This window comes from Suillus plorans, assembly GCF_016647745.1.
Source record: "Suillus plorans strain S12 chromosome Unknown HD556scaffold_80, whole genome shotgun sequence".
NCBI lineage: Eukaryota > Fungi > Basidiomycota > Agaricomycetes > Boletales > Suillaceae > Suillus > Suillus plorans.
In genome coordinates this window covers 139,873-153,596 of record NW_024537464.1, presented here as the reverse complement: position 1 = coordinate 153,596, position 13,724 = coordinate 139,873, and the positions used below count along the sequence as shown (strand labels likewise).

Here is a 13,724-nt window from a genome sequence, read left to right as displayed (position 1 = left end):
AACACAGCCGCCGAAGCCCCAGGTTAGCCCTATAGACCTTTGCCCCAGAATGGCCAGATCCCTGACTTTTACCAGATTGCTTTCAGAGTCAAATTCATAACTGGTTGCAACCGTACAGTTTCGATCAACCGTTCAAGTGAGTTGTCCGCATCGACTCCGTGATGACATACTCGGGAGGGAGACGGAATCTTAGCGATCACTGCTAGTACATGTCGGGCTCATAAAAAAAAAAATTCTAATGTCGGTCTATCTCGATTTTATATATATATCCATGATTTCATTGACGTACGTACATAGTAGATCCGGTGATCACCTAACCATTATGTGACCAACCCAGTGCTGATGGGCCTTTGTATTCAATGGCGCATTTAAGGTTAGTACCCACATGTAATACGTTTCTACGATGGGCCCGATAAGTAGTACCGCCGCCCATCCTCATTGCGGCAAGGTGGAGTTGTACTACAGTCCAGTGGCATCACGTCCAACTGTCTCAGAAGTAGGATAGGCTGCACACATGACGACGGCACGTTCCGCCCCCAATCTCACCATCTTCCGCAATTATGCATCCAAACCTAATCCAAACACTCTACCACCGTCAATTCTACTCTCTCACTCAGAAACATGTCTGACGGTCTTTGATGCATTCCCCAAATCCATCTTTCACTTTCTGGTCATACCCCGGATCCAGCCGCCGTTGAGCGCACGCCATCTCACAGACTTGCGTTCTCTGCTTCGATGCGAGAAAAGAGCCGCAAAGGAGGTGCTTATGAACTTAAACGAAGAAGCGAATAACGTGAAGAAGATGATCGAGGAAGAGATGATGAAGTTGTACAAGTTCAAGTGGGAAATTTGGATGGGGTTTCACCCGATTTCGAGCATGGAGTAAGTGTTTGTCTATCATACTATGTTATTGTTCCATTGAGTTCATTCCCATCATTATGGCATCGATTCAGACACCTCCATTTGCATGTGCTTTCTGCAGACTTGTATTCTCCGAAGATGAAGTCGAAGAAGCACTACAACTCGTTTCATCCTAGCTTGGGATTCTTTCTGCATTTGAAAGATGTTCTTTCGTGGTTCGATGCCGTGCCTTCGTATTATCAAAGAGTACGTTGCGCAGCAAAGAACACCTCGTTCCTCATTAATGACAGAATCTTGTAGATGATTAAGCTCGATGCCAGCCAGTATCAGTCGCTATTAAAGGACGGCGACCTTAGTTGCTGGCAGTGCGACCGTGCCCTGGAGAGCATGCCTAAGCTGAAGGCGCATTTACAAGATGAGTTCGGTAAGCTGACGACGAGGGAGAAGGCGAAGTCAGAAAGGAAAAGGAAACGTACCGATGTACCCGTTTCATCCGTGCAGGCAGCGGTGACCGATGATGAGCGACCTGAGAAGGTCGCTCGTTTAACACCTAGCCGAGGTGATGATTCCAGCGATCCAACTGTAGGTGTCGACCTACTGTCGTAAACAGGTCACCGGTGCTGTCTTTCCCAGTTACATCATAATGTCATTCTTAGTTCGATGGTGCATTCGCTGAAGCTAAATAAAGATGGTCGACCAACTATATCATCGCAAACAGTGCGTCGGACGCCAGTAATCCAAGTTGATCATGCGAATCGACAACAAGTTACAACCATTTAAAACTTCCTTCGCAATGCAGATTGGACTGCACACGCGCCGCGATGGCATTGCAGAGGGCTGTGAAGAGATTGCGGGGCAATAATATCCCACTGGAGCAGCAGATTGTATTTGTTCACATAGGTGTCTAGTTTAAGGATCGATTCGCGATTTTATTGCATTGTCTGTGATCCATTCCCTTCCAATCCAGCTATCGTCGCTCGGTGTACGGCGTCAAGGTACTCCCAAGTTTTTGGCCATCGAAATCATCATGCAGCTTGTACCTCGAATCTGCAATGATGCTGAAAAGCTCCAATGCGTGCTGCGGTCTGCTTCTCCTGACGTAGGATACTTATCTGCGCCCATATATGATCTTCCCATGTTCGACACGCAGACTTGAGGACCCTAAAGTTTCCACTAGGCAGGGCGCGAGAGCTGCATAGAGAATGCGATCTGGATCGGGGAGATTGTCGAAGGACATATTAGCAAGATGGTGCACAGATGGTTAATGCACATTCAGAACTTCAGTGCATCGACAGGCTATTATTTGGCTTACAGTGTTATCACTGTTGCTGATTTTGGAAATAAAAACGACGTTGAAATGGTCGAACGTCGAGAGTTCCGCGAACCCTGGGAAACGGTGATTATGTCATCCAGGAATCACACTTGGTTCAACACGCCTCTTGCAAGCTTGAGTCTTTGGCCATGAGTGCAATGAGTCGAGTCTCAAGAAATTCGACGCATCAAAGCTTTCCCGCCTATACATCAATATTTGCTTTTATTCAACCGTCCCAATAAGAAAGTCACCCTTGCCAGTCCATACAGCCTTACTTGCCCTTGCCAAGATCTACATCGTATTCATCTGCCGGCCGCTTCCGCGCTTGTTCAATATATGCTCCATCATAGCCCGCTTCCCTTCATCTGGAGACCATCGTGGTTGATGAAATTATAGTTCATTTTCGTGCTCCTGCCCCTATAAGTGATTTGGTGATGGGCTTGAATCGATGACCCTCTCCCTCCCCTCCGAGCTTGCCGGGTGGCCTTCGGCAAGACATGTTTGTACTTCATTTTCCTATGTTGCGGAAATTGACTCTGGTGGAGCTGCCAGAAAAACCACAAGTTGATTGTCTCTTGGCAATAGTTGCATCTTTCCAGGTGCCAATGGTGGACTTTGACGCACCGCTGAGCAACATTTATATTAGCAATATCGCGCCATTGTGGGAGAGGTTACTTTTTGTGGGTAAGTGTTCTACTATCTCGCCCCATGCACTTTATCATGTGAACCTTACAGTACCCGAATTCGCGACAGACAAGGGAAACTGAAGCTACTATGTATACATAAACATGAAGTAATGAATTTTATCATACCGGATGCGAACACGTGAATCTCAGATTACACGCCTACGTTTAAAGAACTACTATTCCTCGCTACAGATTTCAGCCTTTCGTCTTGTTTACTTCTGTCAGGATCTTTGCGACGAAGTGATTACCTAGTATGTGGGCGTGATAAGCTTGCGATTTGTCCGTGGGCAGGGTGCAGCTAAAGTTGGAGCTTCATGTGCATGTGAGGTCATGATAACGGTGAGTCGTATATTCAATACCTTTTGGGGAGACGGATGGGTCGCTAACATTAGTGACTGACACCCATTTAGGTGATTGATCGAGCGGGCACGGCGTAGGTGGCATTGCACAGTTGCTGACGTATATGGTCGACTTCTCGGATGTGCTTTACAGTATCAGGGTTCGAATTAAATTAGAGGTGGAGCATGAATGACATCATGTGAGAGAAGTTCGGTCACTTACGTTACGTCTACCTCTTCCTCAAGTACTTAGTCCAGTAGATCAACCATGAAAACTGAAGTATTTCCCTTAGGTGACGACGTCGACAACGACAACGGTGACCGTAACCGACTCGCACAAGGGTGAAACGGATCATTTTGCAATTCTGTGGAGTCTCATTTGAATAATAACTAAATAATCATCATTAACGGGTGCGTATCTTCTTCCATGTCTTCACCGTCGCCTCACACGATGCCGGTCAGCATCATGTCACCAATCCCTGGTGCGCGTACTCCCCGTCGCGTGCAATGGGCAAGTGCAGATCACATCCACGAACCGGAACCAGTCGATCCACACACACTAGACGAGATGGCTCAGGACGTGAGTAGTGCCCTCTTATTTATTTTCAACCTCGCTTACATCAAATTTTCGCCCAGCCGAACGCATTCGAAACACTCAAAGACGCACTGGAGCGCCACCGTTCCTCTCGTACACACTCCCCATCTGCTCATGGCATGTCCCCTACGGCAGACGTACATACCTATCCCCCAAGCACACCTTCAACCCTGCCTGCATCCCCTACCTCTTCTGAACCGTTTCTCCCACGCCGCACACACGCCCTCCCAGGCGAAGTCTTCATCGACCCCCTAGAAAGCGCTGGTCTCCCCCTCTCTTCAAGGCAACGAAGCGGAGACTCTGAAATCCCGGCAGACGGCCGTGTCGAACACCTCGCCACGCGCGAAGCAGCAGGCGTTGTCAGAGCGCATACCAAACGATGGGATATCCTCGGTCGTCGTCACCGCTCGAAATCACGATCACGAGTCCCAGTTGTAGAACAAGACTCTGAAAAAGAAAATCGTGATACAAACGGCGAAGTCAAAGAGGAGAAACATCATCCAACTCCGCAACAACCACCCAAGAAGTCATGGTGGCATTTCCACACTCCCCCCTCAATTGCTCCTACCCCTCACCACCCCCCACGTTACGAACAATCACGCGGTCCTTATGATCCTGAATCTCATCCTCCGGCACATGCTTCTCAGCCGAAACTAGGCTCTGGCGTGCTGAGTGCGTTGTTGGCGCTCTACAGCAACGAACACGACGAGCACGATCCCTCACATAGCGAAGACGAATCAGACCTCTCTAATCCCGATCGCCCATGGCTCTCTCACTCCTCCCACCCCAAGTCTAAACACAAACAATCGCCCTACAAGACTTTAAACCAAACACTCCACTCCGCCTCAAGCAGCACGGCTTCCCTCCTTTCCTCCCTCAAGCCAGGCCCCTCGGGTTCGAGTATGGCTGCGCTCATTGCGGGTGCGGGGACGTTGAGCGGTGCTGCTGCGCCTATGCAATTGGAGTTAGCGCCTGATTTGAAGATGAAGAGGGGGTATGGGCTTGTTAGGTATCGGGTCGAGGATGGAATCGAGGGCGAGGGGGCTAGGGAAGGGAATGCGGAGGTATGGGAAAGACAACGAACATCAACACCTCCCCGTCTCAGCCTCCATCTTCCCCGTCGTTCAAAGAGTACCGATACCGATTTTACGAGGGGGATCGGTGGGCGCGTCGAGGAGGACCACGAGGGTGAGGGGGAAGTTGCTTCTAAAGCTGCTATCCAATCCCGGGACGAGTCCACAATAGACCTCGAGGAAGAAGTGATAGATGTCGAGGAGGAGGAAGGTTCACCAGATACGCTCGCTCCTCCGACGACCGAGACTACTTCTACATCGACTCCCACTTCCACCCCCTCCGAATCAACTCCACCAACCCTCCCCCCTACCTCAACCTCCACCAAGAAACCAAGATCGAAACGCTGGAAAGGAGTCTTGAAGGATATCCCGCTTCCACACCACTTGCCTACTGCGCACTTAAAGGGGTTTTCGTTGAGTATACCCGGGACGCCTTTAAGGTATCCTGTCAGTACGAGTGGTGCTTCTACCCCTGGGACTGGAACGAGGGCGAGTAGTGTTGCTGGTTCGCCTGATGAAACGGGAAAAGATGATGATTATTTCGGTACAAAGTGGATCGAGGAGCAGAAGGAGAGGGATAGAAAGGAGAGAAAAGAGAGAGAGAGGAGGGAGAAGGAGAAGAGGCGGAAGAGGAAAAGGGCGGAAGTTTATGTGCGTTTCTTTTCTCCTTTTCTTCCTTTCCTTCGTTCACTTCTCTACCACACCTGACTCACTCTCACTACACAGATAACTCGCCACGTAGCAGCCATCCTCCAACGGCAAGAATTCATTCTCAAACTAGCCCGTGCAATGATGATGTTCGGGGGTCCCTCGCACAGACTCGTCGCGCAGATCCAAAGCACAGCGCGTGTCCTCGAGCTCGAGATGAGCTGTATGTACCTCCCTGACGTCATGTGGATCAGCTTCGAAGACAGTGCGACGGGGACGAGTAACGTCAAGTTTATCAGGCAGGGGAGTGCATTGGATGTGGGGAAGCTAGGGGAGGCACATGGGCTATATTGGGATGTATGTGTCTCTTTTCCATTCGAATGATAAATGAACTAAGCTCACTACAAACGCATAGGTCATCCACGACACCATCTCCGTATCCTCGGCCAGCACTGCCCTTGACACCCTAATGCGCAAAAAGCCCACCTATTCCTTCCCCCAACTCATATTCCTAGGCGGTATGTGCAGCAGCAGCATCTGCAGCGTCAGCTTCAACGGCAGCTTCATTGACTCCCTCGTTTCCTTCCCGCTCGGTGCGCTCCTTGTCACCATCCAGCTCCTCAGCGTCCGTAATGAGTTGTATGGGAACGTGTTTGAGATAACGGTTGCTACGCTTCTGAGCTTTGTGAGCGCTGCGCTCGCTAGTACGAAGAGGATTTGTTATGAGGCTGTTGCTAGTAGTAGCGTGGTCTTGATTTTGCCTGTGAGTCCTGACTTCTTTGATTTCCTTTTCCTTACCTCGCTTCTTTCCTTTTCATCCTTCCTCTTTGGATCGCATCCCACCGCTAACAAACCCCCAGGGCTTCATAGTTTTAAACGGCTCCCTCGAACTCTCCTCCCGTTCCCTGGTAGCAGGGTCCGTGCGTCTCTGCTACGCCCTTGTGTACAGCCTGTTCCTTGGCTTTGGGCTCGCTATAGGAGCTGAGCTCTATCAAACAATGCTCAGCAAACCCCTATTGGGGGGCAAAGATTACATGTGTTCTGCGAGCCATGATCCCGAAGGCGGGTGGTGGCAGCGCACCCCGAGTTTGTGGTGGGCGTTTCTGAGTGTGCCATGTTATAGTCTGTTTTTGAGTTTGAGGTTTGGGGCTGTTGTTGGGAGGAGGGAGTTGGTGAGTTTTGGTTTTGGGGGGTGTTTGGGTTTGGTCCCGTCGAACATCTCATATCCGTCAAACTCCTTTCTAGCTGATGCTGATTCCGACACCTAGCTCCTCCTAGTCGTTATCTCATGCATTGGATGGGTGACGAACCACTTTGTGGGCACTAAGTTCCCAAACCAGAGCGATATATCAGCCGCTGTTGGGGCGTTTGCTGTGGGATTGGTGTCGAATCTCTATGGGAGGTTTTTCGCGGGGAATGCATTTGTTGTCATGGTGCGTTTCCTTTTTCTCGTGTTCCTTGCATCAAGGAATTGATATCAACCTTCACCACTCGCACCAAACTGGCACGTACACAGATCACAGGCATACTCTTCCAACTCCCTTCAGGCCTAGGCAACGGCGGACTATTCAACTTTGTTGTCGATCAAACCACAGGGTCGAGCTCCTCCTACCAAAGCGGGTTCAACACAGCACTTCAGTTGATCAGCACGAGTATCGGGTTGACCGTGGGGCTCGGAATCAGTTTGGTGCTCGTTCATCCTGTCCAAAGCAGGAGGAGGGCTGCGGGGATGTTTAGTTTGTAGGTGTGCGGGCGACGTTGATTTTGGTGTTGGTATGCGTTCCCGCTCCCCGCATTGCTACTTTCGTACGTTTGCTTGCATCGTTCTCGTCCATCCTGAACTTGCATCTTGCATTCAATGTCAATATAGATCTGATAGTCATGTAGATCTTCACGCTCATCCATGCTTCCTAAATTTATCGCCTAATTTTTTTAGATCCAAACACTCGTTCATGTTCATTTTTTTCTACACGGACATCGTCTTCATTTTCATTGTTTTCATACATCGTTTATTTGTCTGCGCATGTTCATTTTCATTCTCATTTTGGTCGTCAATCCATGACACAATGTATATATATATATCAAACGCAATAAACATCGACTTTCGTTTTCATGTCTTCGCTCGTTTGTCTGAGCACGTTCATTTCCGTTTTCATCAATAATATATGCATCGTAATTCATTTGGAAGCTATGTTTATGTGGGTACACTCGTGACCAGTCGGTCTACGCGAGTTCTCGATATTACGGGGGCTAGTTGGGTAGCTGCCGAAAACGATTTGAATCGCTCGAGCAAGTGACTGAAAGACGTAAACTTGACAGTGGCACGATATTTCTCGTCCTGCATCAGGAGCCGATTAAACACAATCCTGGCGATGAATAACTGGCGGGGACTTGAATGCCGAAGATGTAAAACATGAAAGTGTCAAGTGTACGTAGCCTGCAAAACGCGGGTTTTTACGTCGCGAAGTAACTCCGAGTCGGTTCGGTTTGACATGAGATATCATTGCCCCGAAAGTTCCATGACATCCATAATGTCGGGGCCAGTGTGTGACCCGAGTGAGCTATACATAAGTGCGAGTGGAGTCCAGTGGGCTGCACCACCGAGCTTAGAGCAAATGAAGACGTACAGATCACGATCACTTGACCGGCCGACGTTTGGCGTTGTATGGATTCCCGAATTTGAAGCTTCATGTTCTTCAGGAGAAAAACATATGAGGAGTCTCGTGTCTTCTGGGAGCAGCCTGAAATACCGCTCCCCTTCTGGAAGAACTCAGTTTAAGCTACTTCCTTTTCCATCGATAGCACTGGTGCGCTTTGTATTGACATATGCTCACACGGCAAAGGCGAAAAGTGCCGGGAGTGACAGAGATTTTCTGCTTGGGGGTAGATTGATTGGATAAGAATTGACGAAGTGCATAAGCGAGGACTTGAGCCCTGCACCCCAAACGTAGTCGGTTCACAACTGATAGATCCTTAGAAGCGAGATGTAAGTCGGCATAAGCACGGGAAGAAAACCACTACTATGTCTATTGTGCGACCATCAGCAGCAGACACGGTGGAATCGTGAATCCAAGTCATGCATGGCATGGTAAAGTTGACGACGTTCAAGCATCAAACCTGAAAGACCCGTTATCAAATATCAAAAAGTTACTAGTGGAAGTTTAGCAGCCAAAGACTCACGCGGCACAAGTCATCACCACTGACAGTACTTGGAACCATTCTAGAGACTACAGAATTGGGGGATAACCGTAAGTTGAGGAAATGTTGGGGTGACGGGCAAGTGATTGTTCATCCTGTTACGATGCGTCGGCTTGAAAGGACTGGGCCAGAGAATAGGATATATCTGCCAGGCTGGCAGCTGGTTCAGATTAATATTCTGGCCAGCCATGCTCTGCAACGTACCGTGCGAAGCGACCACGGACCGGTTGCTATAAATGGCGTGTCTGAACTTGAAGTTGACTCAAAGACGCTTGACAACTCTTAATGGATCCTGCATCGTGCACACACCATCAATTAGAATCTTCCTGAGATAGAGCCCTTGGAGCTCCAAACATATTCAAACCACTAAGTATCACTGGCATGCCTGCCACACGGAATACACGCAAGAAAAATAAATTCGAATCATCTTCAATTGGTCAAGACTCCAGGAATTCGAAACGGCTTCGCAAGCGCGTCAACTCGAAGGTACAACCTGGAGAGAATGTCCATAATAAACAAGTTGCTACATCCACAGATGATGCCTACCAGCTATCGAAACTAGCTGATGCACAGGCCCCTATCATATCAGGGCCGGTACCGGTGGCACAGTCATCGACTTCGGAGGTGCTTCCTTTCACTCCTTTCACATCTTCTTCATATCCTTCTGTTGCACCTGCACCAATGCTCTTGAAAGGTCGTAAGAGATTCAGTGCTGATCTTCACGACCTGCACACGACCTGCCCATCTGACCTTGATAGGGGAACGTGGTCTGCGCAAAGTAAGCGTGGTTTAGCATCTCCGATACCCAGCCCCACCAACATCGATCTTCTTAGGTTTCAGAGCAGGGGATGACGATGGTTCAGTAGAGTTCGACCTGATAGAATCTAGAGATCGGACAAGGATAGTGATGCATCTTCTGTGTTCTGGTCAGTCGTCATCAAGAGGGGAAGTGTCATCGGTACTAATTGTTATCCATGTAGACACCTCAGAGTACCCCAACACTCACTCATTCTTCTGCCATTCCCCAGAATCTGGGAGTTATGGGGAGCAGGTGAAGGAGATGTGTGACGGAGTTCTCAATGACAGTCCACGTACGATCCACGACGTGGCGAGGCATTTCTTGATTAGTATTTCTGGTGACGATGACAGCGAAGATGACCAAAATTACGATGTGATCGAGGATGAGGATATGAGCACGTTCACCAGACCACAGATATCTCGCTCGGTCTTGCGCAGGTGCGCCAATTTCTACGCAGATGTCTATTCTCTTACACGCATCACAGAGACTTCGAAGGCACTCATGCAGCAGGTTATACACCAGGAGCCATTTGGAGTGGCAGCAGCGAGTTCTTCTTGACAATCTCTGTCCCTGTGGTGGAATTAACTGATAAAATTCCCGCCCACGTCCTGATGTCTTGGGATAGCCAATTCCTACTTCCTCGCCAGCATCTCGTGTTGCTCATCTCTGGATTCCGGGGCATCTATCCGCCTGTTCAGAGCGATGGGACACTCTCCCCTGCTGCAATCCGTTCTTGCACCTCATTGAAATTTTACGTCGGCCTTTCTCGAAATTACAAGCCGTCGAAAGGGCACGTTATCGCTTTACTCCGCCGATACGGTCTCCATTCCGACCAGCAGAATGGTGTTGAAGATGGCACGATCGAAGAACACATCGACATTGAGATGGAGTCTGAAACAGAGGATGACGGCACCTTTGACAAGTTTAGTTTGACCAGCTCGCTTGAATCATTATTTAATGAGCACTTTCTTCAACTGCTCCGAGTTCGACGACAATTCAAACTCGGATGGGCTGCAGCTGAAGAACTCCACTGGAGATCGCAGGAACTTCAGAGAACGCCTGCAGTTCTTGTGAAGGAAATGCAGGAGGTGCGTTTTAGATTCACATAAGTAACTGTCATCTATTTCATCTTTGTTCCGTTTATAGGAACTTCGTCAAGCTGAGCAGGAAGAGCAACGTCTAGGTGGCTCCCGCTACTTACCGCATGATCCCTTGGAAAATCAAGATGGTCAGATCAACTTACTCGAGACTGCTTTTGCGTACCTTCTCCGTCGATTCACAGTCAGTACCATGGAGATGGTCACTTCGACTCGTGCTGATTTAACAACAGCTATGCAATCGTTATTGTGTCGTCTGTCACAAGAAACTCGATACCCTGTTCGAGGCGCTAAAGCCTTATGTTTGCGACTCTGGTTTGTGTGCATATCAATATTATAGCCTCAACTTTGGGCCCTCCCTAGAGGTTAGCGACTTTCAGCTTGAATTATCAAACCTCTACTTATTGATTCGTTCAGTATGATATCTGCAAGAATACTGAGATGGTAGATCTCCTGGTTTCCCTCACTTATGTTGCTGCCGCAGAACAGGTTCTTGACGAGCCCCTTCCGCGTGGCTTATCGTTGAAGGTTCCAGACCCCAACGATAAAAATTCAACGCGTGATTTCGATAGCTTGGCAGTCAGCGAAATGCGTATTGCAATCGTGCAACTCATCGACACACTACCTCCGGTTCGAATGTCTCTCTTCATTGCCGACGCTAAATGCTCAAGTAAATGCAGATTCAGGACATGAAGAAACACCTTGGGAAGAAAGTCGTTGCAGGGAGTAACAAGCCGAAGTTGAAGGACATGAATCCCAGTATTTTGCCCGCTGCATGGTCCATCTTGCGTTGGTACGTTTTATGCCTCTGAGTCATTGACCGGAGTCCAAACCCCACTAGGTGTATTGCCTCTTGCACGGCACATCTACAAGAGTTAACTGAAGAGGAAGATCAAGTGCAGAACATAGGTATGTGTGATTTACTCGTTTCCAGTTCATTTACTTATTCGGTGATGACATAGGCTCGCAGTGGAAACAATTCCGCTTCATTGTCGGAGCCCCTGACAAAGAAGCGAAGTTCAAATATGCCTTGGAGCAGGAAACACGCGGAGATTCTAATGCGAAGAATCACCCCACGCTCTATGTATGTTTCTTGGTACTTTTGTCAGTGGCAATCTTTTTAATCCAGTATATCAGGCTTTCCATGGCTCACCTTTGAAGAACTGGCATTCCGTAAGTCATCCAAGATGTCTGTGAAAGATACCACTGATATATTTGATAGATCATACGGCACGGACTATGGTATAAGACGGTGACACATGGCCGGGCACACGGAGATGGCAAGTAGACGATCTCATAATCGTTAATAACCTATCTTATTCTGTTCAGGTGTCTACTTTGCCAGAGACGGCGTAATTTCGATGGGAACCTATGCTGCGGGTGGCGCACAATCCTGGAAGAATAGCACGATTGCTCCTACAGCTTGCGTAGCTCTCGCGGAGATAATCAATCTCCCGAAAAGATTTACCTCGTGTAACCCGTATTATGTGGTCAAGCAAACGGAATGGATTATGTGGTAAGAGCCATGCTTCAGTTCGGTCATCAAGAGCTGACGGTCCACTTGTAGTCGATATTTGCTAGTCAATACAATCGACAGATCACACACTGAGAATGGATTTCCTGGTATTGACACCACCATCCCTGCCACTCCTACCAAATCGAAGGTCCGAAATGTTCCTTTTATCCAACACGAGCCAGATCGTCGTCCCCTACTTATGAATAGCTATGTCGAGATCCCACAGCCTTCTTACAAACTTGAGAAACTTCTCAGGCTTTGCCAGGACACATACGTCCCTCCTAACCTTGATGAGGATGACAGCGCTGTATTTAACGCGCCAGATGAAGAGGAGGAGAGCATTGCACCACACGTCAACGGAAAACCAAAGCAAGATTGGATACATGATGCGAGTTGGGTGGAGAAGAATATTGGCCTCTTGCTGCCTCCGCCTGTCGATTCAACTCCAGGAGCGACGATGGCACTCCAGAAAGAGTTCAGGGCGATGATGAAAGAACAGGGGAGCGCGGAGTCACTTGCTACTTTGGGATGGTACATGCCTCCAGAGTGCAATGAGAACTTATTCCAGTGGGTAGTGGAGATGCATTCATTTGATCCTGATCTGCCTATTGCGAAAGATTTGAAGTCAAAGTGAGTTTGAGCTGCGTGTTGTGGATCTGACTATGCTGATAGATCGTTCCTCCTTCTAAAAGGGGCGTCAATTCGCTTGTTTTTGAGATACGTTTCCCGCCGACGTTCCCTCATTCTCCTCCGTTCTTTCGACTTGTGATGCCTCGGTTCCTTCCTTTCATGCAGGTATGAGGTGAATGATTCAAATGCTTGGTGTAGCTGACTTTCGATATGTAGGGTGGAGGTGGACATGTTACTGTTGGTCAGTATCACTGAAAAGTTAGTCATTGGTACACACTGACTTACCTGTATTTATGTAGGGGGCTCTATTTGCATGGATCTTCTAACTTCAGCTGGTGAGTCGTGACCATCAATTTTATTCTTGATATCATGTACTGACATGTATCTAGGATGGCTTCCAAGTTACAAGTGCGTATCTCGCGAGGTATCATTCACGCTGATCTGACGCCCCTCATAGCATCGCATCCGTGCTCTTACAGATCAAGCTCGCCATCTCGAGCACTGACCCCAAACCCGCGCGGCTAGCCCAAGATTGGGAACAGTACGTCTCATCACCCGTTAGATAGAGAAACCGGGTTCTGACTGTTGTAAAGACCGTATCATCCACAGGAGGCGTTGTCGGGGTATACGAGAGCGGCAGCTATGCATGGTTGGAAGGTACTTTCATACATTGTTTTCCATCATGCCTTCTAAAGTAATGATGGTGTTTTCAGGTCGCAGATCCGAGGGAAATGGAAAGGCTTGTCACCTGGGGTTGAAGCGAACTTGGATGTAGTTGCACGTGATCTTCAAACATTGTATTGGAAATTGGAAATGTATGGAACGGACCAGTCCTAGGCCTGACTCCCCAGTTTCATTGTCCATTTGCGGTGCACCTTCCTGCACACTCGCCACTATGAATAATAGAGACAGAAAATGTGAATTTGGTCGCAACGAATAATAGCTAACTAATCCTTACTGGATGATCGATC

At 48.5% G+C, this 13,724-nt stretch overlaps 3 protein-coding genes across 3 annotated transcripts; all 3 read left to right on the top strand.

Moving 5' to 3' along the window:
• Positions 1-30: 30 nt before the first annotated feature.
• HD556DRAFT_1409744 (HIT-like domain-containing protein) lies at positions 31-1,809 on the top strand. The gene is made up of 4 exons (XM_041304125.1): positions 31-240; positions 298-882; positions 954-1,107; positions 1,162-1,809. The coding sequence occupies exons 2-4, from the start codon at positions 515-517 to the stop codon at positions 1,465-1,467; spliced, it is 828 nt and encodes a 275-aa protein (XP_041154719.1). The 5' UTR covers positions 31-240; positions 298-514; the 3' UTR covers positions 1,468-1,809.
• Positions 1,810-3,707: 1,898 nt separating this feature from the next.
• On the top strand, positions 3,708-7,384 carry HD556DRAFT_982407 (uncharacterized protein). The gene is made up of 7 exons (XM_041312193.1): positions 3,708-3,777; positions 3,834-5,516; positions 5,592-5,870; positions 5,929-6,276; positions 6,374-6,685; positions 6,782-6,946; positions 7,030-7,384. The coding sequence occupies exons 1-7, from the start codon at positions 3,766-3,768 to the stop codon at positions 7,255-7,257; spliced, it is 3,027 nt and encodes a 1,008-aa protein (XP_041154718.1). The 5' UTR covers positions 3,708-3,765; the 3' UTR covers positions 7,258-7,384.
• A 2,008-nt stretch (positions 7,385-9,392) lies between these two features.
• HD556DRAFT_1434450 (uncharacterized protein) lies at positions 9,393-13,446 on the top strand (the record flags this gene model as incomplete). The annotated part of the gene is made up of 20 exons (XM_041305327.1): positions 9,393-9,489; positions 9,545-9,637; positions 9,692-9,947; positions 9,995-10,598; positions 10,657-10,791; positions 10,841-10,972; positions 11,025-11,237; positions 11,288-11,400; positions 11,449-11,516; positions 11,570-11,691; positions 11,745-11,780; positions 11,830-11,887; positions 11,937-12,123; positions 12,175-12,753; positions 12,816-12,918; positions 12,970-12,994; positions 13,053-13,088; positions 13,143-13,161; positions 13,211-13,294; positions 13,347-13,446. 20 exons carry the CDS (start codon positions 9,393-9,395, stop codon positions 13,444-13,446), a joined length of 3,060 nt encoding a protein of 1,019 aa, XP_041154717.1.
• Positions 13,447-13,724: the final 278 nt, after the last annotated feature.